Below are 26710 nucleotides of genomic sequence, written 5' to 3'. Positions count from 1 at the left end.
CCCTCGGCGGTCGAGAGGCCTTCATCCATATGATGCTTTGTCACTCTATATCTTCTGGTAGCTTGTGTCCGGTGTGCTCTCCCATAACCAAACATCTAGTTCTTCAAACAATTATCACTCCTCTTGTGAGTCATGATACAAACGAATAAACATGGATAATTTAGAAATAAAGTGCAGGAGCAGAGAACGAAGAAAACTTTTGATCCATTATCACACGCTAATAAAAGGCGCTTTTTAAAATCCGAGATATCTCATCCGCATCCAAACTTAGTGCGTCTTCGCGCGACGAGCACGAACACCTTGAGCCAAAACCTCCAATACGGACTCGGTATCCTCCCAGTTAATGCAAGCATCCGTGATACTGACACCGTACTTGAGACCGGCCTTGCCCTCTGCGGGGACCTTCTGGTTGCCTATGAAAGGTTAGTATGGACAATTGCCACGATATTGGAACAGTACTAACCCTCGTTAATGTTACTCTCAATCATGACACCCATAATAGCATCCTCGCCAGCGGCAAGCTGCTCAGCAAGGATAGCAGCAACCTTAGGTTGGTTCTTGTGGTTCTTCTCGGAGTTACCGTGGCTGCAGTCGACCATAAGACGGGGACGCATGCCCTTGGCAATTAGCTTAGCCTTGGCATCGGCAATGCTAGCAGCATCGTAGTTAGGGCCCTTCTTGCCTCCGCGCAGGATGACGAAGCAGTCGGGGTTACCGACAGTGCCGACAATGGAGACGACACCGGGCTTGGTGACGGACAAGAAATGGTGAGGGTGCTTGACAGAGCCAATGGCATCAACTGCAACATCAAGCGAGCCATCGGTACCGTTCTTGAATCCGACGGGGAAGGACAGACCAGACGACAGCTCACGGTGGACCTGGGATTCGGTGGTACGGGCACCGACCGCACCGACGGACAAACAATCGGCCAGGAACTGGGGAGAGATTGTGTCGAGCATTTCGCTGGCGATGGGCATGCCCTTGTTGGTCAGGTCGACGAAGAGCTGGCGGGATATGCGGAGACCCTTGTTGATCTTGAAGCTGTTGTCGATGTCGGGGTCGTTGATCAGGCCCTTCCAGCCGACTGTTGTGCGGGGCTTCTCGAGGTACGAGCGCATCACGATCAGCAGGTCGTCCGCGTACTTTTCCTTCATCTTCATCAGGCGATCGCAGTACTCGAGCGCCATTTCTGGGTCGTGGATCGAGCAGGGTCCGATTACGACCATTAGTCGCTGGCGCTCGGTGTCTGTGCCGTGCACGACGGCTACGGCCTCGTCACGGCCCTTCAGGACGGTTTCCCGCGACTTGTCGGTCAATGCGATCTCATGTTGGAGGAGGTTAGGCGGGGTGAGCGGGTTGTAGCCACGGACTTTACGAGTAGATTAGAATTGTTTCTTGAGGATTGGGAAGTTCAATTGTTCAGGCTTACTTCGAGAGTCTTCCAAGTGGCTGTGGTTACCCACATTAGGGTTGTCAATGAAGAACTGTGTTGGCGACGTCAGAGGGGGGAAAGGGCGATCAATGAGGGGTTGACTCACCGACATGGCGGGAGGGAGAACAACTACGACAGGGAATCAATTGAAGCAATTGAAGAAATTGAGGGAGCAGCTGAGAAGAGAAGAATGGAATTGAGACTAAAATATGAATGAGTCAAAGCGATGAAGTATACTGAACCGATGTCGGTCCACGTGATTCTCGGTGACCGGTGTTGCACTTCCAATCACGGCGGGCCCATTGATAAATGTGGACTGATGTGGATGTGGGCTGTATATATGATGTGCCTAACGATGCGACCACTCGTATCCCTGTGACTGGATAGCCCTGCAGTCCGATCTGAAATACCTCCCCCAGCATCCTCATGGTCCCTGTTGCACCCGACGGTCGAGCTCTTGCAATCCGCGCACCATGTCTTCGCAGATAATAGCATGCTGACCCTTGACATATTGCATTTGCTGATGGTACATCTGCATGCGCACTTCTTGGGCCTTGAACAGGTCATCGAGAATCTGACTGCATCCCTGGCGATATATCTCCAGGACTTGAGTGATAGTGGCCTTTTCTGCAGCGAGTTGGGTTGAGAGGTGCTACGTGTACGGCCCAGTTAGCAATCCAATAGACATTTATTGACGTCCAGCTTACCGAGTTCGTTTCGTGCAGCAAGTCGTGCGCATTCTTCTGTGCCACCCCTAGGGCGGTTATCCATTCCATCGGATCACGCGCTGTTGTGGATGGCTGTGGTTCAATATCTGGCTGAGGCAATTCCGGGACATTGTGAGCCCATGGTCTGTCAATTGGGCCACATTTCTCTGATGCAGTAGCTTTCGCCTTCTTATCGTCAATCGTTCTCTGGGAAGAAGTCGATGCTCGATCCGCGTCCACAGTGTCGGCAGTACCTTCCTGAGGGAGCGATGGCGGATGACTGACTGACATAGGCCGTGGATCGAGTCTCGTCTGCTTCAGTTTCTCAGTTTCAATTCCGTATTCTAAGAACATGTCCCTTTGGAACTTGGTCCACACGAGACTCTCGTATGTATCCTCGGTAGCCAGATCGCAGGAGCTTCGGCTGTATTGACTTAGACTGGTGTCACGCACCCTGATCTCTTCTTTGTGGTTGGGGCCGTCTTCCAAGTCAAGTTGAGGCACATCTGCATTCTTGGTCTGCCTGGGCATGAGTCGGGGGCTACCGTTGCTGTCAACAATGCTGGTCTTTGGTACTGATTTCGGGGGCTTTGGAGACGAATCAAGCTCCATTAGGGCTTCATTGGTTAATAGAGGCTTCTGAGATTCGGGGGTATGAGTATATTCGGGTCCTTGGGCGCTCGCTGTTGTGATCTCTTGAATTTCCGCGGTCATTTCGGCGTTTGAGGCCTCCGATGAGGTGTCTTCCTGGCTCGGGAAGGGGTTAGTGACTTGAGAAGGAGTGTTTGGCAGAGATCTGTTGGGCTGCAGCGCTGCAAATCCGGGCAGATGCTCCATTTCCATGTGGTAGTCGAGGATTGAGGGTTGATCGCCCACCAAGCCTCTGCCGACTTCGAATTCAGAGGAATCATCATGTGTACTGGACAGAGATTCCCAAATCTGGGTCAAGTCAGTCTGTTGCGCGTTTTCTATCTTGGGTTCATGTGACTGGACAATGGACAGCTCGCTGAAAGGATCAAGATTGGCATGGTATTTGCGCTTTTCAACGGGCTTTGTGTCATCTTGGACTCGATCAACCTCCGGAATCCTCATCGGCTCCTCTGCCGGTGAATACGCCGGTGATTGGTCGTCAAGTGGTTCTTCGGTCAGTACTGGCTTGATTGGGACAATGGGAGGTAGAACAGTAAGTGAAACATCCTCTGTGGTTGACTGAGCTTGTGAAGAAACTATTGCTCCATGAAGTGCAAGCATCAGTTTACTGCCGACAGACTTTGCTCTGCCATGCCGTTCCGAATTCTTCTTGTAATGAGGAGCCTTGGCCCTGCAGGTTTGTCTCTTGGGCTGTGCCCTTGCCTGAAGAATGGTGACTTTTGAAGCACTTGGCCGAGACGATCCCAGAATGTCGCCATCTGAACTCGATGCAATGGTTGGTCGCTTACAAACAGCTTTTCCCCTGCTTGCTTGTCTTTGGGATTGTGCCCTATGCTCCATAATACTGACTTTCGAGGTAGTTGCGCGAAACGGTCCTCGGCTTTCATCGATAGAATCAGAGGGTGTCCCAGATGATACTGATGTTCCGCTGGATATGTCAATGGGCTGTTTGCCTTTATTCACATTCGCGATGGGGCCATCTTTCTTGGGTTGCTTTCGATGAGAAGTCTCGGACATTTCCGCGATGTTCTTTGTGACAGAGCCTCTGGTTTCACCGTTTGATATACCCAATCCGACAGATGCCTTGTTGTCTAGAGCTGCAGACACAATGCCGGCCTTGAGAGTAATCAATGGCAATTGGGGTCCCTGGTCGCTGTTGTTCTTAGCAGTGACGCTCTTCCTGGTGTTGGCTTTCCTGCGTTTGGCCGTGGCAGAAGCAGCGGCTTCTTCGTTGCCTTTGGTCTCATTTGGCGTAGGGCGCAAGTCCTCCTCCCAATCGACCTCCAGATCAGTCGAAATGGGCTGTCTTGGCTTGGTGAGTTTCAATCGAGGAACCACTGATCCTGGTTGGGGTAAAGGAGCTTTCAGCTTCTGGCGCCCTGAGGTTCTGCGGTTGTATGCTGCAGTAGCTGGGCTTCTGGTAGTCATTGGGTCTTTTTGGCGCGAGTCTATCAAGCCAGAGCCCACGGAAACAGGGTTCTTGATGGCGTTCATCGTAGATTGACAAATGATGATGATGATGATGGGATGGCAGCACAGGATGAGTTAGACTAGAGAAGCTCAACTCTGGCACCATCACATGATGCTTTCTCAACATTCGATAGTATAATAGTAAAATATGAATAACTGCAGTTCAATTATGTTACTCGGTTTGTTCCTTCAAGATAATTTAGTTCTTATCAGCCAAGACAAATGGGGAAGGTGGCGTGCTCTGGCACAAGCCACTTGGAGCTTCCCCAGGTTTGGAGCCAGGAATATCATCTCCACTGCATCTCTTTAACATCTAACATTCATCTTCTCCCAAATCCTGCAATCCAAAACATCAATTCCTCGGAAGACAGAAGTTCCGAAATCCGTCCAATTTCTCCGCCCTCCGCGATTAATAATCGCCACAATCGGTACTTACGGATCGTGGGGATGGGCGAACGCGGATCAAAACGAAGGACGAAATCGAGCTTTATAAGCCATGCAGGTTTCCTCGCTAACCCCTGACTGACCTACTGGGATCAAAATACAGCCCAGTCACAGGCCCAATATTGCGATATATCCCATCAAAATGACACGCCACCAACTACCACTCCAAGCAGACGAAGCGGTGCGCTCCTCACGCTGCCGATTTAGCGCAATCGCACCCCTAACCCGCCTACGGGCCCTTCTTCCAGGCGCCATCTCCGGGCCCACAGATCCAAATTACAGGTCCAATACCTCCCCCATCCCCGGTATACCCATTGAGCGCCGCAGAGCATCTAGCATCGCCGCCTCCCTCGACCAAGATGAGGGACTCGCAGAGAAGATCACCGAGCACGGCGTCGGCGTGCCAGATACAATTGCCAAGGAAGAAACGGTCCTCTACCTAGCCTACGGCTCAAATCTAGCATCCAAGACCTTCCGCGGTGTCCGCGGTATCAACCCTCTCTCGCAGATGGGTGTCTTCGTCCCAGAACTGCGACTCACGTTCGATCTACCGGGTATACCATATGCAGAACCCTGCTTCGCAGGTACACAATACCGTGACCCATCTACCCCTCCAACCCACGACTTCGATATCCCATTGGAGGATGACGAGACAGACGTTTCGGATAGTGAATACTTATCCGAGAAAGCCGCGCTGATGGGTCGTACACTGGAAGTCGAGGTCAATGGCGCCGGATATCATAAGCGGCGGTGGTACAAACCCCTCGTTGGAGTTGTGTATGAGGTCACATTGGCGGATTATGCGAAAATCATTGCTACCGAGGGAGGTGGGCGTGGATACCGCGACGGCATTATCGACTGCTACCCTTTCCCCGAGGACTACGATCCCTCAGACCCAGTCCCAAATCAGCCGAGTACAACGGCGTTCAAGGCGCGCACGCTTCTCTCGCCTGCTGCTGATGATGCGCGTTTGAAAATGCAGTCATTGAAGAGCGGGGACCCGTCGCTTCTATCTCATGGTCCGAAGTTGTCGTGGTGGTATACGGTGTGTCTGCATTTCCGGCCTGATCCTGATTATGCGCAGCCATCCGCTCGGTATCTTGGGTTGATTAAGACTGGGGCGGAGGAACATGATCTGCCTGAAACGTACCGGGAGTATCTTACTCAGATTCGGACCTATCGGATTACAACTACGCGGCAGAAGATTGGGAAGGGGATCTTTCTTGCGCTGTGGTTGCCGTGGGTTCTTTTGTCTCTGGCTTTGTCGAAGATCTTTGCGGGTTCTGATGGTCGGAGTCCGCAATGGCTCGTTGCTCTGTCCAATGTTCTCTCTTCGGGGATGTGGAATAGCTATGATTGTTTCTTTGCTAAAGTCTTTGGGGATGGTGAACGGACTCTGGATGATATCCCTGCTTGGTGAAGTCAATTGGGATTTTTGGTAGGTCCAATTGGAGAGTGCCGAGGTAGATACTTGCATATAAAGTTCTTGTAGATCAATCTGAAAGAACTACTCACTATACAAGACTGGTCCCATTGCAAAGCAGAACTTACTATACTATATCGAAATGATAGCACGAATCTAGGAGCTTCACAATCATTCATCCATCATAATCACAAAGGAAATTAAATTCAGATGACTCCTCGAAGCACACAGTTTTCGAAAGGAAATGAAAAAAAGAATATATCTAGGATACAGATACAGGTGTTCGGGGAGCGTTCTAACAAAACAGACAGCAACCAATAGATAGACACAAATATGAAGAAAACGAGAGGCCTCTCCGAGACTCCCGTACCAAAGGGATTGTGGTATGGTAATTCCCCAAGTCGTACACGGCCTCGTCAACCTCACGTTTTCCCACTCAAAAAGGGTCCGACATTTAGCGGCGGGGGCCGATGGGAGGGCTGTACACGATCTTTCTGGTCTTGAGAGGGGCCCACTTGTAGCGCTTGACCCAGACGCTAATGGCGAACAGACCAGTCAGGAGGGCGACGGCCTTGACACCCATCTTCTTGCGGTCGTCCATCTCGGGCTCGGCGGCCCAGTTGAGGAACTCGACAACGTCCTTGGCCATCTGGGAGGTGGTGGCGGGGGTGCCATCCTCGTACTCGACGACACCGTCGAAGAGAACACGGGCCATAGCAATACCTATTGAACACTGAGTCAGAAACGCCAAACAGCACGAGCGCATTGATTCGTCACATACCGGTACCGGGGAAGTAGGGGTTGAAGTTCATGCCCTCGGCGACGGAGGCACCAGCGGGAGCCTCATCGGGGTAACCAGTGAGCAAGCTGAAGATGTAGTTGCAGCCACCGTGACGGCCCTTGGTGATCAAGCTGAGGTCGGGAGGAAGAGCACCACCGTTGGCGGCACGGGCGGCCTCCTCGTTGGGGTAGGGGGCGGGGATGTAGTCAGACAGCTTTCCGGGGCGCTTTTCGATCTCGCCCTGGTCATTGGGCTCGGTGTCGTACTCGTTGTCTTCGGCCATGGCCTTCATCTCGTCGACGGTGTGCATGGTACCGACCATAGAGCGCCAGGGGACACGGGTAAGGGAGTGGCAGGAGGCGCAAACTTCACGGTAGACCTGGAAACCACGGCGGAGACTTTGGTTGGTGTTAGTAGGGTGTGCGATGAGAGCAAAAATGTGACATAAGGAGAGGTCACTCACGCGGCGTGATCGAAAGTCTTGTTGAAGCGCTCGTGCACCCAAGGGTACTGAGTGGCATGGAGACTAGAAAGACACAATCGTTAGCTTCAACTGTTGTTGCCGGCCTGATCGCACAATTCTCGGATCGGTGCGCCGGAACCACAAATACGGCGATCCTCCTGATGAATGGAATCACTCACCCCTCCTCAGCGGGTGTCGAGGCGAAGGCCTCCTGGCCATAGAGATGGAAGTACCATGCTGCGGAACCGGCAGCCGCGGCAGTTGCGAGGGAAGCAGTGAGTGTGAGGGAGAAGGGGGAGGCGGCCTCGCCGGCGGCGGTGGAAGCGGCACGCTGTCGAATATTAGCAACGGAAGGCATCGAAGGGCCAATTTAACGTCGAAGGAGCAATTGTCCTCTTCCAGGAAGGCCAATGGGTTGGTGAGGTCGTACCGTGGTCTTCCCGAGGGACTGGCGTGCGGTGGTCCGGTTGGACACGCGCAGAATCGAACGTCCCAGCATGACGAAGTTTAACCCTCCAAGCAATTGAGAATGGATGGGAATAGGTGCTGTATCGCCAAAGCGAGAGAGGGGTGGGTGGGGAGGGGAGGGGGATGAACAGGAGAGAGGTGCTCTTTGGAGGTTGAGGTCGAAGTCGAAGAAACTTGAACTTGATGATTACCCGGTCACTCTGATTGGTCCACGCCGGCGCTAGAAAACCGACTCTCGGAACATCGAAATTGACACTTTCATACTTCGATTGAATTGTATAGAGTTGTCTATTTAGATTATATTCTAGCTGATTGGATTCTCTGTTACATAGCCGTGTTGATTCTGTGTCAATTTGTGCTTCGGGTGCTACCGGGATGCTATACAAAGCTAAACCCGCAAGTTTTATACAGAAACATGACATGCTAGAGGCTCTGCAATGTGTTTTCTGTCTAGTTATACTATAGCTCTAGCTGATATATCGACGGGTTCTGTGTTCCTTGGAACTTTAGTGATATCCCGGGATGTTCCTGAAGCGCACGCAATACTATTCTATAATTGCAATTGCACTATATATATTCTTTTTCAATAATTTAGAAGCTTTAGTATAGTATTTCCATTTCTGTGTCACAAAATAAGCTAGCTGTACAAAAGAATGGGTACTTGGCCACACTATAATTTAGTCTAACCTGGTGTAAATATATAAGTTATATCTTGAGACTAACACAGCCATGACTTTTTTTTGTTTGTTTTTAGCACCAAAGCTCTACTGTCACAACTAGATATAGTATGATTGAGGTTCTTTTGGCCTTTAGTCAACCAGGCTAAATAGCTTACTCGGATCCAGCAGATGCACGCATTCAACCATCCCACGGAGAGGCGGTGTATGTTCTGCCCAGAGAGGCGGCGGCGTTGGACCCTGACTGCGGAGACCGTGCAGCTCTGGAATGTTTCTGATTGCAGAAGATCCGAGTTAGTAGACACGGATATGTCTACTTGAAGCCTAAGCACCTGCTCCAACGGTTTTGTGTTTATTTACTGAGACCGATTGTCTCAAAACAACCCCACGGGATAGTTGGCCCGAAGCCCAGGCCCCAAATTCTGGGCCACCCCAAGAGCACACTCTTTTCCCAATGAAGATACCAAGAACACAAGATGCCAGGTGGAAAGAAAGGACCAAGCGCGGCGGGTCCGCCGCGCAGAGATGTGCTGGCCTCGCTACGCATGGCCTCAATGGAAGACATCTCCCGAGCTGCTCTTCCGGCAGGTACGTGAGATGAGGACATGACATTGGCGATACAAATGCTGATGACAGAACAAACAGAAATCGTGTCTTCTATTCTTGACCACGTCGGTCCCGTCGATTTGATCCGCGCAGCACGGTCCTGCAAGCTTATGCACGAGATGGCGTATGATGACACCCGCTGGGTACACAAACTGAAACGAATCGGATGCTGGGACGAAGTCGACGCCAGAAAACATGCTGAGCGTGTCTTTGGAACAGTCGCTAACAGGCAAGTCGTCGAGCAGCAAGAAGAGGGTGGGGGCAACGGAACGATACCTGCGATTATCATTGAAGACGATGTCAGCAATATGAACAGCCTGTCTGATGGATTTGATAAGATTGAGTTGGTAAATACGACGTCGCAGACTGACATGTTGGAAGGCCTGATGGATGATCCTACCCTGACAGTGCTAAAGCAGGCCAGGTCAATTCGGGGTGAGGCTCGTCAGGAATACGGCAAGATTCATGCTGCATTGTCGCCTTTCTACGAAGACATTGCACGGCGTGGGCCGTCGTCTGATAACCTGGTTTTCACCAAATATAGAGATCCCCAGGCCCAAGCGCAGATTCTAGCGCAATTACTGGCATTTTCTAAATGCGATATGACAGAAGGATGGGATGAGAGGCTGGAAAGTCTGCAGGGTACAATGTCCATGTTTGAGACTGCCGCCTTGAATGAGTTCCGCCAAGGATATGAAACAGACGACATTGATGGGAACATGCGAAAATATGCCCACATCTTGTGGACACTCAATGGAGGACAATCTGCCGTGGACCTCTTCATCCACCATAATCACTTGATGACCCGAAAGTCCGAGCTTGGAAGCGTCTCTGACTGCATTGATGGATTGTCTGGTCATATCAAAATAGAGCACACGCAGGCTTTCTTCACACGCCTCAGTGTTGCTTTCAACGAGCAGATATCCATAATGAACCGCGTCTTCCCCCCATCGTTGGATGTGACATCAGCCTTCATGGAAAAGGTCGGACAAGATGTGCTTTATCCTTTCCTCACAGCCATCTTCGACGAGTTGCACCGTGTCAGTATCGAGTCATATCTGACTGCGATATCAATGACATTCGTTCAGTGCATGAACCTCTCTGAAGCTTTGCTTCCTACAAGAAGCTCCGAAACCAAGTTTGATGAATTTCTTGATAATGTCGTGATCAAGATTTATGAGCCGCATATTGATCTGTATCTGGCAGAAGAGCTGGATTATTTCAAGAAAAACTGCGAGGCCACAGTCTCCGAATGGGACCGGCAGCTCTCTGAACAAGCGGCATCAACCGAGTCCTTTTTGATGTCGAACATCAACCGTCAGGCCGATAAACGAGATTTCCTCACTTCTTTCAAGAAAGTGATCATGATGCCTGTCAATATTCTGCCTAGTTTCTCGAGCGCCAAAACAAACGAAGAGCCGAAACCCGACACAGAAAACAGTGACAGCCCTGTGGCGCCGAAGAGTCCAAATCGGTTCTCGACGATATCATCACCCGCCCCGGTGGTTGTCGAAGAAGTCCCTACCACAGAACTGGCAGCCAAGGCGGCTATCATGAAGTCAAAAATGGAGGGTATCCGCTCATTGTTCAGCATTGAAATTGCTCTTGGCCTTGTTCATTCGGCCAAATCAAGCCTAGAAAGAGCCGCTCAATTTGTACGGCTTGGCGGCGAGTTTGGAGTGGCAGCTAAGCGACAGTGCCAGGCAATCTTTGTGAATTTGCTCCGCATCTTGGGACACCGACACGTCATCGTCGGCTTCGACAAAGCGGTCAGCCATCTCTCCAACTACCGACCCCGCGAACAAGGGGAACGAGACCAATCCGGAGTCGAGCCTCTCGTGACATTCTTGGAGCTGGTCAACGTCGGTGACCTCATCTTGCAGATGATGGATGTATTCTACGAGCAGGAGTTGATCGGCACCAGACTCACCGATCGAAATGACTTCTTAGATCCAGCCGTAAAAGAGAAGAAGAAGTTCGAACAGATGCTCGACGAACGGGTCGCGGCTGGCCTGAACAAGGGTATTGACGTCCTCATGGAAGAAGTGGACTACATCTTGGCAACAAGGCAACTAGCCACCGATTTCAATCCCGGTGTTTCCGCCGACCCACACCGACAGACCATGGACGTCGGCATCAGTGAAGTCGCTGCGGCAGTAGTAGACGTAGTATCATCGCATACGCAGATGCTCGTGGGAAGCACCGACAAGAGCACACTAGACGTGTTCAACCAAGAAGTCGGACTCCGCCTCTTTACAGCTCTTTGTAAACACCTCAAGCGACAGCGCATCAGTGTAGAGGGCTCACTGAAGCTGATCAGGTATGTGCCGCCTCTCTCTTTTACGTCAATAATTAAGCTAACCGGGTTTAGCGACATGAACCACTACTTCAAGTATATCCAGACACTGAAAAACAATGAGCTCCTGCTCTATTTCACGGCGTTCCGTGAACTTGTACAGATTTACCTGGTTGATCCAGGTCACGCCAAAGAACTGGCCACTCTCATCGCTGATGCTGAGCGGTTCCATGGAATCTGGCGCGTGGAGGAGGTTTATGAATTTGCGGAGCGCCGGGCCGATTGGTATCAGGTCAAGAGGGATGTGGAACGAGCCATGTATGGCATTGGGTGCAATGTGATGTAGATGGATTCATACGATACCCAGGGGATTGCATAGCGTATTCGTGCATGTTGGCGTAGCTTACATGAATATATTTACTTCGAATGCGTTGCTTCAAGTTTACAGTTTTATATTCGAACAATATAACAAGGTTAGACAATTAAGTAATTAAATATTCAACAAAAGAGTCAAATAAGTCAAGTTGGCTGCTTTTGGACAATCTGCAGCCCTAAGTAACATCTGACGTCAACCACGGCGGCTGCTGGAACATCGCGCTGCACCTGAAACGACATCCAGACTTTCCGATCCAGTCACTCGGTCAGGTTGCATCAGACACTCATAAGTAGAAATGACTTCAAAAGCCACTCCAGATTTATTTCCCGACCGCAGATCGCAGTTGCAGGTACGCAGTCCGATCCTCCGAGAAGATGTACCTGACGACGTCTAGATATCCACGGTTCTGACATATGCCGAACAATTCGTCATTGAAGTCTCACTAGAGCCCCAACAATTGAACGACGCCCAAGACAATAAGAAAGACAATTATTGTTTCCCATTCACGGCGCTTCGTCACAGCTTAAGACGCCAACCCCAGACTCAGATCCAGATCACAGATCTGCAGCATTCTTTCTATCCCATCTATCCAAAAGCATGCGATAGCAATCCTCAACTTCAAATACAATACCTCAAGGTCCCAAGGGCAAGGCCAATACCCTCACCACAGCAATGTCCCAACCGAAGCCCTTCACTCCAACCCGATGGCTGTCCATCCTCCCACTACTCACTCTCCTCTCAATACCAATCACAAAATCCCAAGAAACAGTCTGGGTAACAGTCCTAGCAACAGAGACAACACACGCCACACCAACAGCACCAACAGCAGCCTCCTACACCTCCCTCAGCGAGTTCAAGGATACAGTGCTGGAAGTGACGAATGAATACCGCGCCACGCACGATGCAAAGCCACTCTCGTGGAATGATACTCTAGCTGAGTATTCGAAGAAATGGGCGGATGCTTGTATATGGAAGCATTCGGTGCGTTATCCTAACCCCCACCCCCAGAGTACAATAATGTAAATGAGTACCATGCTAATCTTATATCGCAGCGTAGTCCCTATGGCGAGAATCTAGCCTACGGCTATGCAAATGCCTCCGCAGCTGTCATCGCCTGGGGCGACGAAGGAGCCATGTATAACTTTGGTAAACCAACCGGGTTCACAGAGGAAACGGGGCATTTCACACAGCTTGTGTGGAAGGCGACCACGCAGGTAGGGTGTGCAGCTGTGAACTGTGGGTATACGCATGACAAGCGGGATGTTGATGTCAACGTCGATTTTGGCGATGGAAATGGCAATGAGACTGGAGAGTCGGATGAGGACGGCGTTGTTGGGATGAGGGTTGCACCTCGTGGAGAAGGAAAGGGAGATGCGCGCGCTCAGGGGTGGTATGTTGTTTGCGAGTATATGCCCGCTGGCAATGTGGTTGGGGCGCATGATTCTTATTTTAAGAAGAATGTTTTGCCTCAGGTGAGGGATAGGACTTCGTCTACTTCTACGTCGTCGTCTTCGACGACGACTAGCGCGGCTGGGACGTCTCCGTCGGAGAATGCGGCTACTTCTACTACTGTTAGGAGTCAGAATCAACCGACTGGTGGAGGGATCAGGTATGGACTTGACTCGAAGCTGGGGATGATGCTTGTTGCCTTGGGGACTCTGGGGATTGGAATGGGGCTTTATACATGAGAACATATGTTGAAGGAAATACAATGAACTTTGCTAAGAACTGGTTTCGTAGCCATCTCTCATGCTTATCCACATTGCACATTTCATCGGGAGGCGCACCGCTCGATCTATTGAATTTTGGAATGTCCCGATCCTCACTGGGCTTGCCCAGGGAACCTAAAAGAAACACAAGGGGACAGAAGGCTGGGTTCAGGCACAGCGAAACGCCAGCAGCGAAACAGGGGAAAAAGAGGAACAAAAGGAAACACATTATTTGCGAGATTTGAAAAGACGGATTCATTAACCAATGACCTCCTCGGTCTCTTCGATAATCTCTTCCACCATCTCCTCGACCACGGTCTCGCCCTGGTCCTCGACAACCGGGGGAGCGTCGCGGGCGGCCTTGGGTGAGTCGGCATCCTCGGGGAATCCAAAGGCCTCCTTCTCCTCGGCCATGAGCTCCTTCTCGCGACGGAGCCAGGCGACCCACTCGTTGAGCACGCGCTTGCGGGTCTCGACAACGGCGGTGTTGGCGATGTCGACGGCGTACTTGTCCTCTTCGTCGAACTCCTTTGAGTACTCGCGGAGGTTCTTGCGCACTTGCTTCTGCTCCTCCTTGCTGAGGAGAGTGGGGGGGCGCGGGCGCCAGCTGAACTGCTTGAACTTCTCGGTGGGGTTCTCTGAGAGGGTGGTACCGGAGAAGGTGTGCATGTTCCAGCCGTTCTCCATCTATCATATAGTTAGTATGATAGTTTAGATAATGTGAGCAGATAGATCTTACCGAGTGAGTCCAGACACTGGCGCTGGAGACGACGTAACGACCAGTGGAGTCCCAGTCAATGTCGGTAACACCGTAGTGCTCGACGGTCTTCATGAGCTGAAGGTTGGCGGCGAGGTCCTTCTCGGCCTCAACCTTCTCACCCTCGAAGTCCATATCCCAGAAGTCAAGATCGAAGTTGGTCTGGGAGTGGACGGTGGCGACGATAACGAAACGGCCCTTGGGTGACCAGTAGATACCGTTGCTGGTCTTCTTCTCGATAGTCCGTACCAGCTTGAAGTTACCACCGGGGTGGCCCTTCTTCTCGGGGGCGAAGAATGAGACAGAAGTCTTGGGGAGGACGGCAGCACCAGCTGCTGCCTCGCCGTTTGTGATGACAACGAATCGGGATCCATTGGGCTCCCAGGCGAAGTTAATAACGGTATCTTTCAGACTGTCAACAACCTCCACGGGAACACCCTTCTCGCGAACACGGAAAATCTCCAAGTTAGTAGCCATGGACTTCTTTGACTTGGAGTGACGGTCGACCTTGACACAGACGTAGGCACCCTGGGATTGCCAGTGAAGCTTGACGTCGGAAACATTGAACAGGTTACGGGTACGGACAACCTCCTTGGAGGGAACGCTCATCATACCAACACGAGCGGGATTGCTGCCGATCTCAGGAGTCCAGAAGCACATCAATTGTTCGTACTGCTTGATACCCTCGCGGCTGACGGTGGCAGGGGACCACTCAAAGTCCATAACACCCTCGATCTTCACAGATGTGCGGCCGAGGAGATTCATGTTGGGGAGTTCGTAGATGGAGATGGACTGGCCCTGGAGCATACGTGCAACGTACTTCTCGTCGGCGGACCACTTGAACGCGGGCCACTGGACCTTCTTCTTGGGGGCAACATCGCCCTCAACGGCGGCAGGGGCGGCCAAGTCGTGCGAGACAAACGAACGGAGAGGCTTGCCAGTTTCGATATCCCAGACAATGATGTTCTTTCCATCCTCCTCGTAGGTCAGTAGAGGGTGGCCTTCTTCGACCTGAATGGGGCGTGCGGACCACGTCGTCAAGTAGCCCTCAAGTGGCGAGAACTCGATCAACTGAACGTAAGGGTGAGGGAACTGCTTTTGCTTGGAGAAGGAGGCACCACCCCAAAGTTGGACTCCTTGGGGGTGGACGGAGGCAAGGAAGGTTCCCTTAGGGGACCATTGGACGAAAAGTTGGGTCCAGTTAAGGCGATCGACAACGTTCTCTGGTGGGTTGGACTTGTTGTTCCAGAACACACCAACCTTGTCGTTGCGGTACAGGGCAAACTGATCACGGGCGTTGGGATCTCCCATCCACGAGCGCAGGTGCTCCTTCTCCTTGAAAGGTTCCATAACGGGGGGCTGGTACTCCTCATCGATGCGACCTTCGCGACCATAGCGCTCAATATCCATCAACTTGTTCACGGCCAGAGTGTGCTTCTTATCGAGGGGAACGCCGTGGAGTTGCTTGACGGCAGCCACTGCCTGCTCGGGGGTCTCGTATTCGACAAAGGCGAACCTATTTCCAGAGATTAACCAAATGTCTTCCTAATCGTAGATGTTATCCAATACACACCCTTCGGTCATCTTCTTGTCGTTGACGGGCATGAACACGGCATCTTCGGAGGTGTTGCCGACGGAGTTGAGTTTTCTCAAAAGGAACTTGACGAGTTTCTGTCGGCTGTCCTCGGGGACTACTGGGAGGCCATCGATGATAATAAATGTGTCCAGACCCTCCTCGACCTTCACTTCATATTGCGCCTTGAGATCTAGAGGACGCATTAGAGAGGGGCACACAAACACAAAGAAATCTTGCACTCACCGGAGAAATCAATCTCCTCCTCCTCTTCCTCGTGGAGGTCCTGCTCGGACAGTGTATCGAAACTGGGCGCCATGCTGGGTGTACCGGAGGCGTCTATAGTCCAGGAAAAGCTCGGTGGAATCCGTCCTGATGGATTTTCGGGCAGCACAAATCTGGCGGGCGGCCAATTCTTTGTGCGAGCCGGGCTCCATGCCTGACTCAGCTCTGAGTCAGCGCATGCTTAGTCACTTCCCCGGGATCACCTGGGCATCATGATAGTGCTCTACTTGAAGCTGTTTGCGCTCCTCTAATATTGCTCTCTCTTTGTTTGACCATATCTTCGTGCACTGCCTCTATAAGATATTTTTCCCTACCGTCTATTTTGGCTTTCATTTGTGTTGGTATGATTCAATGCCCCGCTGGTCCTAAGCGCCAGTGCGACTCGAGTATAGCCCACCTGACAACTCCGATCGGCAACAGCTCTCCCTCGACCACCATATTGTCCTACGCATTTAGTGAAGCTCTCAATTGCACGCCGCGGCTCTCACAGTTTACATTTCTACCTGCCATATTATCTTCGTGATCCACTACAAGATGCCGTGTAAGTTAACGGCCTCGGCGTTGCCCCGGTGCCAACTACCGATTCTTCGAAGGACCTCCGAACTGACCCGTCAATATGCGCAATAGTATCATCCGAAATGCGCGACAAATATACCGAAATTATTGACACGATCTTGGCCGAGAGTGATCTCAACACCATCTCTGAGAAGCGGATTCGCAAAGGTCTCCAGGAAGCCGTCGGCTATGATCTCACTCCGCAGAAGGTCGGTCAATCGCCGTGATATGTTACGCCAAGGTGTCTTTTGTGTTGTTGGCGATTTGTGGTAAAGCAGTGTTACTAACATCTGCAAAGACGGAGATCAAGCAGCTCATCATGGAACGGTTCGACCGATTCGCCGAGCAGAATGGTGTCGGGTCGCCCGAGGAAACTACTACAAGCAATGGCCAGCGCGATGGCGATTCAGCTTCTGCTGCAGTGCCATCCCCGCCTCCTTCGTCCTCCTCCGTGAAGCGCCAAGCTTCCAGCGACGTCACTTCCGAGCCCGCCAGCGCATCGCCGCCAGCTAAGAAACACAAATCCGATGATGTTGATGCGGATGCGATGTTCGCAGCAAGGCTCCAAGCTGAGGAGAACTCGCGCGCGCGACCAACTCGGGGAGGAAACTCACGACGGGCGGCTGCTCCTAAGAAGAAGACCAAGAAGGCAAAGACATCAACCCGGGTCAGGGCAGAGGATGATTCAGATATTGGCTCAGGCTCAGAGACCAAGGAGAAGAAGGAAGTAAACCGGAATACTGGATTCCATGTATGTATCGGCCTCATCTTTCTAGCGCTACCCGGCAGTACTGACACACCCATAGAAACCCTTGAACCTTTCCGAACCTCTCTCTGCGCTTCTGGGAGAAATCACAGTGTGTTAAGCCGATCTTTCCGTTATGCTTGCCTTGCTAATATAAACTCAGCTTTCGCGGCCGCAAACCGTCAAAAAGGTCTGGCAGTACATTCGTGAGAACGAGCTCCAAGATCCCAGTGACCGTCGCCAAATTCGATGCGATGATGCCATGCGTGCTGTCTTCAAACAGGACCGAGTCCATATGTTTACCATGACCAAAATTCTGAACCAGAATCTGTACAATCCCGACGAATAGTCACTTGTGAGAGATGACTTTGATCATGGAAGAACAGGCTCCAACCCAAGTCCTGTCTCATAACGATTCTCCTTGGTTTATCATTCTTTTTGCAATGCATGTGGATGCTGGCGCGAATCCTTTTTTTTTTTTTTTTTNTTTTAGCAATATTTTAGCAATTTTCAGTCGCCATTTATGTTATTTGACTTGACTGTGCTCTCCAGCGGGTGTCGGTGTAGCTTTTCACAGATGAATTTATAGTCTCGAGGGTCCTCGCCCTCGGTCATTGATCCTTAGCCCCATAGATTTGCATCCTTAAGATGTATCTTATATTAACCCCCGATTGGGTATGAAGTGAAGCTCTATAAATTTGGGAGTTGCGAAGCCAGCCAGAAAAAGGGTGTTGTTGGCCAGTACAATATATGCCTGGGCGAAAGCGTGACACTGGTATGAGCATAGCCATGTTTATCTATATTGATTTTTATTGTTTCCACTTAGTCGGAGCGACGCGACTCAGTTTATATGGACCAGCAGGAGTGAGCGTAGGATGCCTCATCCAATGCGGCATGCGGGATCAGTCAGCGACATCACTTTTTTCCAACTCTTACCCCCACCACGGTTCACAACGTCGAGCTCTCCAGCTACAGCGCAATTGACGCCAATCCGCAGCTTCAGTCGTGACTTTTACCCCGGTCCCCGTCTCCGCAATGGCCGACAACCAGCCCACTCCCTCAGAGTCGTCCAGCCATGGCCGCGGCGGTCGTCGCCGTGGCCGCGGAGGGGCAGCTTCCTCCGGCCGAGACTCACAACGGAATGGCGATGGCACAGGGAGAACCCCCAAGCCTCGCACTCGTGGCAGTGGTCGTGGCGCCGCTGAAAGTGGACGTGACCGACAAAATCACAACGCCGACCAGGCGCATAATCATGACACGCAATCCACATCAAAAGCCACGATAAAGGCAAAGAAACCGGTCGTCGCAGCCACCGACGATGCAGACGATGGAGAAATTTGCTTTATTTGCGCCTCTCCCGTCGAACATACCTCCGTCTCGCCTTGCAACCATCGGACCTGTCACATCTGTGCGCTTCGACTGCGGGCACTTTACAAGAACAAGGCTTGCGCTCATTGTCGGGTATGGTCACTCCAAAAGCAAGGTTCCAGGGCGAATATGCAGCGAGTCTTTGAACCTGCTGTTCATATACTGATTCATATAACAGACCGAATCAAATTTCGTGATCTTTACAGATGATCCGGCACGGAGGTTCGAGGAGTTCCAGAAGAAGGACTTTGCCCGGACAGACGAAAACCTAGGTATTCAATATGAGAAGGACGAGATCTTTGAAGATACCGTGCTCTTGTTGCGGTATAACTGCCCCGACGAGGACTGCGATGTGGCTTGTCTGGGCTGGCCAGACCTTCACCGGCACGTAAAGAACAAGCATGGCAAGGCGATGTGGTACGTTAACCTCGCAAGACGATCCAAATCTCGAATCTGCAGCTAATCATGTGGGACAGTGACCTTTGTACCCGGAACAAGAAGGTGTTTACTCATGAGCATGAATTGTTCACGCCGGCCGAATTGCGTAAGCACGAGAAGTCCGGCGACGACAAGCCAGGTGCAATAGACCAGAGTGGCTTCAAGGGACATCCCGAGTGTGGTTTCTGTCGTCAGCGATTCTACGGCGACGACGAGCTTTACACTCATTGTCGTGACAAGCACGAACGTTGCCATATTTGTGACCGACGCTCTTCCCACCGCCAACAACAATACTACGTCGACTACAACGCACTTGAGCATCATTTCCAAAAGGATCATTTCATCTGCTTGGATCAAGAATGCCTGGAAAAGAAGTTTGTTGTATTCGAGTCTCAGATGGACCTGAAGGGTCACCAACTCGAGGCACATCCCAATGGACTATCCAAGGACGTTCGACGAGATGCTAGAATGGTTGATTTGGCTGAGTTTGACAACATGCGCACTCCTTACCAGCAGGGGCGTCAACGCCGTGGTGCTGGCCGAGGCCGTGACCCCAATGCTGAGCCATTGCCTGCTTCCAGTGCTCAGCCAATGACCAGGGCTGAAATTGCATACCAACGCCAAATGGCCATCCAAAGCTCACAATCCGTTTCAACCCGAAACTTTGGTGGTCAGCTCACCCGGGAGGATACTCAGCCTGTGCGTGCACCTGAGCGATCCGCTGCTGCGACTCCCGTGCAAGCTCCTCCTGCGTCACGCTCTACTCCTCTCCCTACTGCCCAAATTGAAAGCCTCAACATCTCTGCTACCCCAGCGCCGGCCGGGTCACTGGATGAAACGCGCCGCCTGCGCCACGGGGCCGTGATTGAGCGTGCCTCCAACCTACTCCGCAACGATGCTACCAAGATGGGCGAGTTCCGTCAAAGAGTCTCAAACTACCGTTCTTCTTCCATTTCAGCAACGGAGCTTATCGATGCGTTCTTTTCATTGTTTGACACATCCAGCACAGAGCTTGGCAAACTCATCAAGGAACTAGCCGATATTTACGAGGATGAGTCCAAGCGCTCCGGGCTCCTTCGAGCCTGGAACGACTGGCGCGCCATTAACGAGGACTATCCGGCTCTTCCAGGTCCTGGCGGTCTTCTCCCTGGCATGTCACCGGCCACCGTCAACACTGGCGGCAAGCGAGTCCTGCGCCTGAAGTCATCCACCGCCCAATCCTCCCGCTCCGCCGTGGGCCGCAGCGGTGCCCTCCCAACCGCTCCCTCCAACCCCTTCCCCCCTCTTTCCGCCGCGGCTGGGTCCTCTTCTCGCCGCTCCCAGGCATCTTCAGCTACCCCCTGGGCTGCAGCCGCACCCGCGCCTTCATTCTCACGTCCTGCCATGCCGAGTCCGATCAGTCGCTCGTCCTCCACTACACCCTCTTCCAGCCGTGCTCCTGTTTCTGCTCCTGCTCCTCGTGGTGATGCCTTCCCATCTCTCCCACCTGCAGCAAAGCCAAACGTCCTCATGGCCGGCAAGACCCGTGGCACAGTCCGCTGGAACGACAACCGCGGTCCCGCCCCGAACGCATGGGGCTCGGCCAACAGCTCTGGCACTGCCTCTCCCGCTGAACCTAACCTTGATCAGGAGTCAAGTGCCGGCGGCAAGAAGGGCAAGAAGAACAAGGGAAAGCAGACCTTGTTCCATTTTGGTTAAGTCGCATCAATTTCTTTCAAAGAGACATATGGCTTTGCTCTGATATGTCTCAGCGATGATGGTATTGTGAGAGCGCAATTTGTAAGCGTACATATCTCATGTCAAAAGATTTGTTGGGGTTTTTTTTCTTGTTGTACCTAGCGACTGCAGATACAATTTTGTATAGAAATAATTTTTGTTTCTTTTATGTGTTAAAGTATTATACTTGTGGCAAAGGAGCAGGCTTTCCTGCTCTTTGAAGTACTTTGGTTTAGATGTTTCCATATTCATCCACCACACAAAGATAGTACGCCTCCTTAGTCTTGATCGTATATCTATACGTTGCAATTGATTCAAAGAGAGGTACGTATGTGATAAGCTCATTGATGTTTACTCTATGATATATGAGAATCAAAACACACTTCCATAAACCATTTCCACCTTTATCGGTCATTATAAAGTACAAGAGTAAGATCTACAAAATGGGAATACATAGGGGGTTGATCAACTCACTATAGAAACTAACTGAAGTGCGTTGAAACAAGCACGACACTATCATTGTCATTGTCAGTGACAGGATCAGACTCGGAACAAATTTCAGACCCAGAATCGATAACAATGGGTTCAGAGGCATGAGTATCCTCCGTTTCATCGCGATCTTCACTGAAGCCTGACACCTGGGCTTGACCGGTATGAGCCGAAACATCGGAAACATGCTCAGCAAGAGCATCAGCATCAGCCACACTTTCGTTATCAGGGTACAGCCCCATCTCTTGGTTAATAACAGCCATGTGCATGACAAAATCATCTTGAAGTTTGATCAGCACAGAGCGAAGAGCGCCATCGTTCATAGTGCCATTACGAGCAAGAAACAGCTGTTCCCACAGTGAAAGAAGCAATTTCCGTTTCTGGGCAATGGCCACAGCACGCGATGAACTATTTCGGCGCAGGGCGAGCTGATCTACCGCCTCTGAGACGGACTGTGCTTTCTCCAGAACAGCAGGTGGGAGGTCAGTGAGCTTAGCTAGGACGAGACCGTATCGACGATCTGGGAAGGGGCCTTCGGCGATACGATACTGCATAGTCATTTTGGTGGCACCAGGGGCGATGTCCGCTGCTAGATGGAGATTTATGACACCGCTGCGGTCGGCGAGGATCTGTGCCAGATCGTGGAAGTGTGTGGCGAACCAGACTAGGGCATTGCTTGAGATCAGGGCTTCAGATATGGCGACTGCGATGGCGAGTCCGTCTGTCGTGCTGGTTCCTCTGCCTAGTTCGTCGATTATTACCATGCTTCGCGGCTGGATGTTTCGCAGGATAAATGCCATTTCACGCATCTCTGCTGCGAATGTGGAGACATTTGCGTCTAGATCGTCTGAAGTTGCGACGCGGGCGAAGAGTCGGTGGGAGATTGGGAATGAGGCGTATTGCGCGGGTACGAAACAACCAATCTGGGCCATGATTGTCGTTAGAGCTAGAAAACGGATGTAAGTGGATTTGCCGCCCATGTTGCAGCCTGTGACGATCTGGAAACGGGTTTGTGGGGTTGCATATGCGTCATTCGGTATGAATTTGCTTGGATGAATCTGTTCTCGGATTGGGTGACGTCCTGCTTTGATGGCGAGGGTGTCTGTTAGCTCTGGTCTGATGTATTCGTGGCTGGTTGCCAGTTGGGCAAATGATGCTAGCATGTCTAGCATTGCTATTGCTTCGCTGACTCGGAAGAGTCCGGACACTTGGTCGCAAATGTCGCGTAGGAGATCCTGAATCGTGCGCTCGCTCATGTTAATCACTTCACTGTGGGCATCAGTGATCTTCTGGTTGAGTTTGACCAAGTCCAGTGTCTGGCACTCAATGCGATTTCGCTTGCGATAAACGTTGATGAAGACATCGGGTAGGGGACCAGGCTCTGCCGCAGGGATGCAGATGTAGTATTGACGGGCCGTGTCATACTTCAAATCCAGAACAATGTCACAGTTGTCTGCGTTTTGTTAGGACGGTCCATGAACTGACACATCTTCAAGTTACCTGACAAGTTCTTGATGAGCTCGGTGGCATCTGCATTTGCCTCCTTGTAGGTCTGTCTGGCTACGTCGAGGAGACTATTGACACCGGCCTAGAGAATGTCAGCTGCGTGGAGCCATTCCAAATCCACATGAGGTTTGACCTTGACACAGTAAATGCGCTGGTTTCTCAGATCAAGTGGCTTCGTTTGGTAAGTGACATGATCATTCAACGTTGTTTCCATGAGCTCCTCAATCGCACGATGTCCCTCAGGGGCGCACAACTAAAAGACGTTAGCGAGAGCTCAACACCATCAGAAATATTGTAATACTTCGCGTATGGTAAGCAATAAATCGCTCTGTGCTGTTGCAAGCGCTTGAAAGATGTTCTTGATTGCCGAAACATAAGTTTTGAGCATGATAACATAGTTGACAGACTGTTCGACGTATTGGATTGTCCGCTTGGTGGGAACCAGGATGATCTTGATTCTGTCAACCCCTATCCCAGACATGGAGTTCGGAACCTACCGCAGTCAAAACTTTGTCTGCATCGATGAAACCCTTGAGAGCCTGTCTCACAGAGACAAACATATCTTCTTTGGTCGACAAATCTTCCACGGCGTTGTACCTGGCTGTCAGTTTGACTCGTTCAGTTGAAGGTTGCAAAATGCTAGCTCGGAGCAGCCTTGCCCCCATAGGTGTTAGTGTCTCATTCAACAGCCCATACAAGCTTTCTCGCGATTTCGCATTCTGCAGGTTCTGGATGAGCTCGAGGGACACGATAGTCGCCAAGTCAATAGTCATCGACCCCTGGGATGGTTCGAATCGGATGCGTAGTGAATGCAATGTGAAGGACCGCTGGAGTTCAATCTCGACATACTTAAGAACCTAGGTTCTACATTAGTAGCTCCCTCAGGTAGCATGGGAGCAGTCCTACTGCGGCAAAGCAGCACGCTGCGAAATAGTTCCCACCCAGGGTCACCTTGAGCGAATTGACATCTTCTGGAAAGGCCAATCGGTCCACATACTCATGGCCCGTCTTCTCAGACCAGCATCGGCGGTCTAGGAAAGTGAAGATTGGGTCGGGTAAGTTTTCTTGGATGATATATCGAAGCTTGGACTCTTTGGCAGTGTTCATGAAAAGGATCTCGCTGGGTTCGAAAACACCGATCTTGATAATTGTATTGACATAGGTTTGACTATCACATATCTGACAGAGAACTGCTTCAGCTGTCGCAAGATTGACAAATGCGAGACCAACAGTCGATGAGACGCCCCGCGATTCACTGACGGCGCAGATGAGGTCCTGGGAAGCAACGCTGGTGGTTGTGGTAGTTGGTCTTCCTGCCCCTGGACGTCTGCTACCAGCTCTGGAAGTTGGAGCAAAAGAATCCAGCGACAGCCGTGAGTCCGAATAGACCGACATGGTGAAGCTGGAGTAGTTGAAGTGGAGAAGCGATAAGTTACGCGATAAGATAAAAGATATTTTCCCTCAAAATTTCTCTCCTCAGCAAAACCCAAACGACAAAATGGCCACTCTCTATCCTCCGCCCAGCAAGCGCCAAAAGGTTGCTCAGGCTGAGAAGGCTCGTGAGCAGCAAGAGATTCAGGGTATTCCGTCCGACTTGGGCAGTGTTCGTGTGCAATTCTACGACCAAGCAACCGGAAATGCTACCGGGCCTGCGGTTTCCGTCCCAGTCGCCGATGCGAACGTGAAGAACCTCGAGACTCTGTTGAACACATTACAAGGAAATGTAAGAAATGAAAATGGCATTCCGGTCGCAATTGGTTTGTTTCTGACAGAATTTCTAGGATGACGAAGGCCGAGTACCATATCGGTTCACCCACCAGTCCGAAAAAGAAGGCGAGACAATCGACATTCTCTCCGACGTCTACCACTCACTCCTCCAGCCCGGAATCAAGACAACCGAAGATACCGTCTCCCTATACTTCACACCCCAAGCCGTCTTCCGTGTCAGAGCGGTCTCACGATGTGCCGCCTCCATCGCGGGGCACGGCGAAGCCATCTTAGCCACATCCTTCTCCCCAGTCTCATCCTCCACCATGGTTTCCGGCAGCGGAGATTCAACTGCCCGTATTTGGGACTGCGATATGGGAGTCCCGCTACATACCCTTAAGGGCCACACCAGCTGGGTGCTGGCCGTCGCATACTCGCCGAACGGCGCGATGATCGCGACCGGTAGCATGGACAACACCGTTCGTTTCTGGGACTCGAAGAAGGGTCAGGCGCTCGGTGGCCCGCTCAAAGGCCATGCGAAGTGGATCACCAATTTGGCGTGGGAGCCGTACCACGTGCAAGAGTCTGGGCGACCGCGTCTGGCGTCTGCGTCTAAGGACTCGACTGTGCGGGTGTGGGATGTCGTCTCAAGAGTCATTGATCATGTGCTTACTGGCCACAAGTCGTCTGTTACTTGCGTGAAGTGGGGTGGTACTGGCAAGATCTACACTGCGTCCCACGATAAGACTATCAAGATCTGGAACCCCAAGGATGGAACCCTTCTCCAGACTCTGTCCGCGCATGCTCACCGTGTCAACCACCTTGCGCTGTCAACTGACTTTGCTCTCCGCACTGCGTACCACGACCACACTGGCAAGGTTCCCGCGACCGAGGCTGAGAAGGTCGCGGCAGCCCGGAAGAGATTCGAGGAGGCGGCAACAGTGAACAACAAGATTGTCGAGCGCCTGGTGTCGGCCAGTGATGACTTCACCATGTATCTGTGGGAGCCATCTTCTTCTAACAAGCCCGTCGCTCGGATGCTGGGTCACCAGAAGGAGGTAAACCACGTTACCTTCTCCCCAGACATGGCCTACATTGCCTCGGCTGGATTCGACAACCACGTCAAGCTATGGAACGGTCGTGATGGAAAGTGAGTGTCTCCAATCTAGGATATATTTGATGTATGGCTAACCAATCTAGGTTCATCAACACCTTCCGCGGCCACGTGGGAGCCGTCTACCAGTGCTGTTTCTCAGCAGACTCGCGCATGCTGGTTTCGTCGTCCAAGGATACCACCCTTAAGATCTGGAACGTACGTACCGGCAAGCTGGCGATGGATCTGCCTGGTCACAAGGACGAGGTCTTTGCTGTTGACTGGAGTCCGGATGGACAGAAGATCGGCAGTGGAGGTAAAGATAAGGCGATCAAGATCTGGAGAAACTAGATTTAGTCGCTTGACATCAACCTGCCTAACCGTTTTCCACACTCCATCTAGATTGGATGGAAAATGTCTGTCCTGCTCGAGTTATACCGAGGCTACCAACGCGCAGATGCCAACAGTCAAACATACCTCGAGTCAGGGGAGCACTCCGAACTAGAAAGGCGATGCTTTCCGTGAAGTTTGCTTCACATCCCCCGAAGCCCCCATGGTGTCTTCGGATCGGCGACGCATACTTGCCTAAATGCAAGACATCTGTGACCCACGGGCAGATCAGACCATTGTAGTCTGACAGGCTTGCTTTTGGCTCGATCTAGATTCTGCGAGGTGGATAAGTATAGAAGTTAGATGCTGATAAAGTAGAACTAGTTACTTTGTGTTTAATGAACCCTGTCCTACCACTGCCTGGGGCAGAAGGTTATAAAGGACGTCTTTTATATATTCAGCGCTTAACGAATATGTTTGATCCCTGGACTGCTCTACGTAGAAGTACATTCAAGTTGGAATGCTTCGACTACCATGATTGGGCCAAGTCAACTGTGTTGAGATTCATGGCTTGCTCAGGCATCTCCAGGCATTAAATGCCCGCTTCGCCAAAGCATGAAGCTCATGATCAGCATTCAACCTACC

The 26710-nt window shown here is 51.4% G+C and overlaps 11 protein-coding genes across 11 annotated transcripts; 6 read left to right on the top strand and 5 right to left on the bottom strand.

Moving 5' to 3' along the window:
• Positions 1–267: 267 nt before the first annotated feature.
• PENARI_c041G01125 (3-deoxy-7-phosphoheptulonate synthase) lies at positions 268–1544 on the bottom strand (the record flags this gene model as incomplete). The annotated part of the gene is made up of 4 exons (XM_022637098.1): positions 268–413; positions 464–1369; positions 1430–1484; positions 1539–1544. 4 exons carry the CDS (start codon positions 1542–1544, stop codon positions 268–270), a joined length of 1113 nt encoding a protein of 370 aa, XP_022483020.1.
• Positions 1545–1856: 312 nt separating this feature from the next.
• On the bottom strand, positions 1857–4284 carry PENARI_c041G06584 (uncharacterized protein; the record flags this gene model as incomplete). The annotated part of the gene is made up of 2 exons (XM_022637118.1): positions 1857–2084; positions 2140–4284. The coding sequence occupies 2 exons, from the start codon at positions 4282–4284 to the stop codon at positions 1857–1859; spliced, it is 2373 nt and encodes a 790-aa protein (XP_022483036.1).
• A 562-nt stretch (positions 4285–4846) lies between these two features.
• On the top strand, positions 4847–6124 carry PENARI_c041G05812 (uncharacterized protein; the record flags this gene model as incomplete). Its single annotated transcript, XM_022637115.1, has 1 exon — positions 4847–6124. The coding sequence occupies one exon, from the start codon at positions 4847–4849 to the stop codon at positions 6122–6124; it is 1278 nt and encodes a 425-aa protein (XP_022483026.1).
• A 457-nt stretch (positions 6125–6581) lies between these two features.
• On the bottom strand, positions 6582–7870 carry PENARI_c041G02325 (ubiquinol--cytochrome-c reductase catalytic subunit CYT1; the record flags this gene model as incomplete). Its single annotated transcript, XM_022637102.1, has 5 exons — positions 6582–6850; positions 6909–7306; positions 7372–7434; positions 7551–7702; positions 7802–7870. 5 exons carry the CDS (start codon positions 7868–7870, stop codon positions 6582–6584), a joined length of 951 nt encoding a protein of 316 aa, XP_022483002.1.
• A 1122-nt stretch (positions 7871–8992) lies between these two features.
• On the top strand, positions 8993–11764 carry PENARI_c041G08667 (uncharacterized protein; the record flags this gene model as incomplete). Its single annotated transcript, XM_022637132.1, has 3 exons — positions 8993–9104; positions 9162–11442; positions 11494–11764. 3 exons carry the CDS (start codon positions 8993–8995, stop codon positions 11762–11764), a joined length of 2664 nt encoding a protein of 887 aa, XP_022483041.1.
• A 702-nt stretch (positions 11765–12466) lies between these two features.
• PENARI_c041G00892 (putative extracellular SCP domain protein Pry1) lies at positions 12467–13482 on the top strand (the record flags this gene model as incomplete). The annotated part of the gene is made up of 2 exons (XM_022637096.1): positions 12467–12775; positions 12847–13482. 2 exons carry the CDS (start codon positions 12467–12469, stop codon positions 13480–13482), a joined length of 945 nt encoding a protein of 314 aa, XP_022483018.1.
• A 279-nt stretch (positions 13483–13761) lies between these two features.
• On the bottom strand, positions 13762–16152 carry EifCb (translation initiation factor eIF3 core subunit b; the record flags this gene model as incomplete). The annotated part of the gene is made up of 4 exons (XM_022637127.1): positions 13762–14190; positions 14243–15776; positions 15834–16026; positions 16080–16152. 4 exons carry the CDS (start codon positions 16150–16152, stop codon positions 13762–13764), a joined length of 2229 nt encoding a protein of 742 aa, XP_022483010.1.
• A 604-nt stretch (positions 16153–16756) lies between these two features.
• PENARI_c041G04492 (SWIB/MDM2 domain protein) lies at positions 16757–17767 on the top strand (the record flags this gene model as incomplete). The annotated part of the gene is made up of 4 exons (XM_022637112.1): positions 16757–16882; positions 16972–17424; positions 17480–17530; positions 17582–17767. 4 exons carry the CDS (start codon positions 16757–16759, stop codon positions 17765–17767), a joined length of 816 nt encoding a protein of 271 aa, XP_022483001.1.
• Positions 17768–18453: 686 nt separating this feature from the next.
• On the top strand, positions 18454–20922 carry PENARI_c041G10241 (E3 ubiquitin-protein ligase HEL2; the record flags this gene model as incomplete). Its single annotated transcript, XM_022637138.1, has 3 exons — positions 18454–18879; positions 18965–19203; positions 19263–20922. The coding sequence occupies 3 exons, from the start codon at positions 18454–18456 to the stop codon at positions 20920–20922; spliced, it is 2325 nt and encodes a 774-aa protein (XP_022483035.1).
• Positions 20923–21422: 500 nt separating this feature from the next.
• Positions 21423–24330, bottom strand: PENARI_c041G04504 (MutS family protein MSH4; the record flags this gene model as incomplete). The annotated part of the gene is made up of 6 exons (XM_022637113.1): positions 21423–22882; positions 22930–23017; positions 23069–23188; positions 23237–23386; positions 23433–23792; positions 23842–24330. The coding sequence occupies 6 exons, from the start codon at positions 24328–24330 to the stop codon at positions 21423–21425; spliced, it is 2667 nt and encodes an 888-aa protein (XP_022483049.1).
• A 103-nt stretch (positions 24331–24433) lies between these two features.
• PENARI_c041G09790 (uncharacterized protein) lies at positions 24434–26086 on the top strand (the record flags this gene model as incomplete). The annotated part of the gene is made up of 3 exons (XM_022637136.1): positions 24434–24658; positions 24717–25792; positions 25843–26086. 3 exons carry the CDS (start codon positions 24434–24436, stop codon positions 26084–26086), a joined length of 1545 nt encoding a protein of 514 aa, XP_022483050.1.
• Between the last annotated feature and the right edge of the window lie 624 nt (positions 26087–26710).

The sequence above is a fragment of the Penicillium arizonense genome, assembly GCF_001773325.1.
Source record: "Penicillium arizonense strain CBS 141311 chromosome Unknown PENARI_contig041, whole genome shotgun sequence".
Classification (NCBI taxonomy): Eukaryota; Fungi; Ascomycota; class Eurotiomycetes; order Eurotiales; family Aspergillaceae; genus Penicillium; species Penicillium arizonense.
The sequence above is the reverse complement of the archived record's forward strand: the minus strand, read 5'-3'. Positions and strand labels throughout refer to the sequence as shown.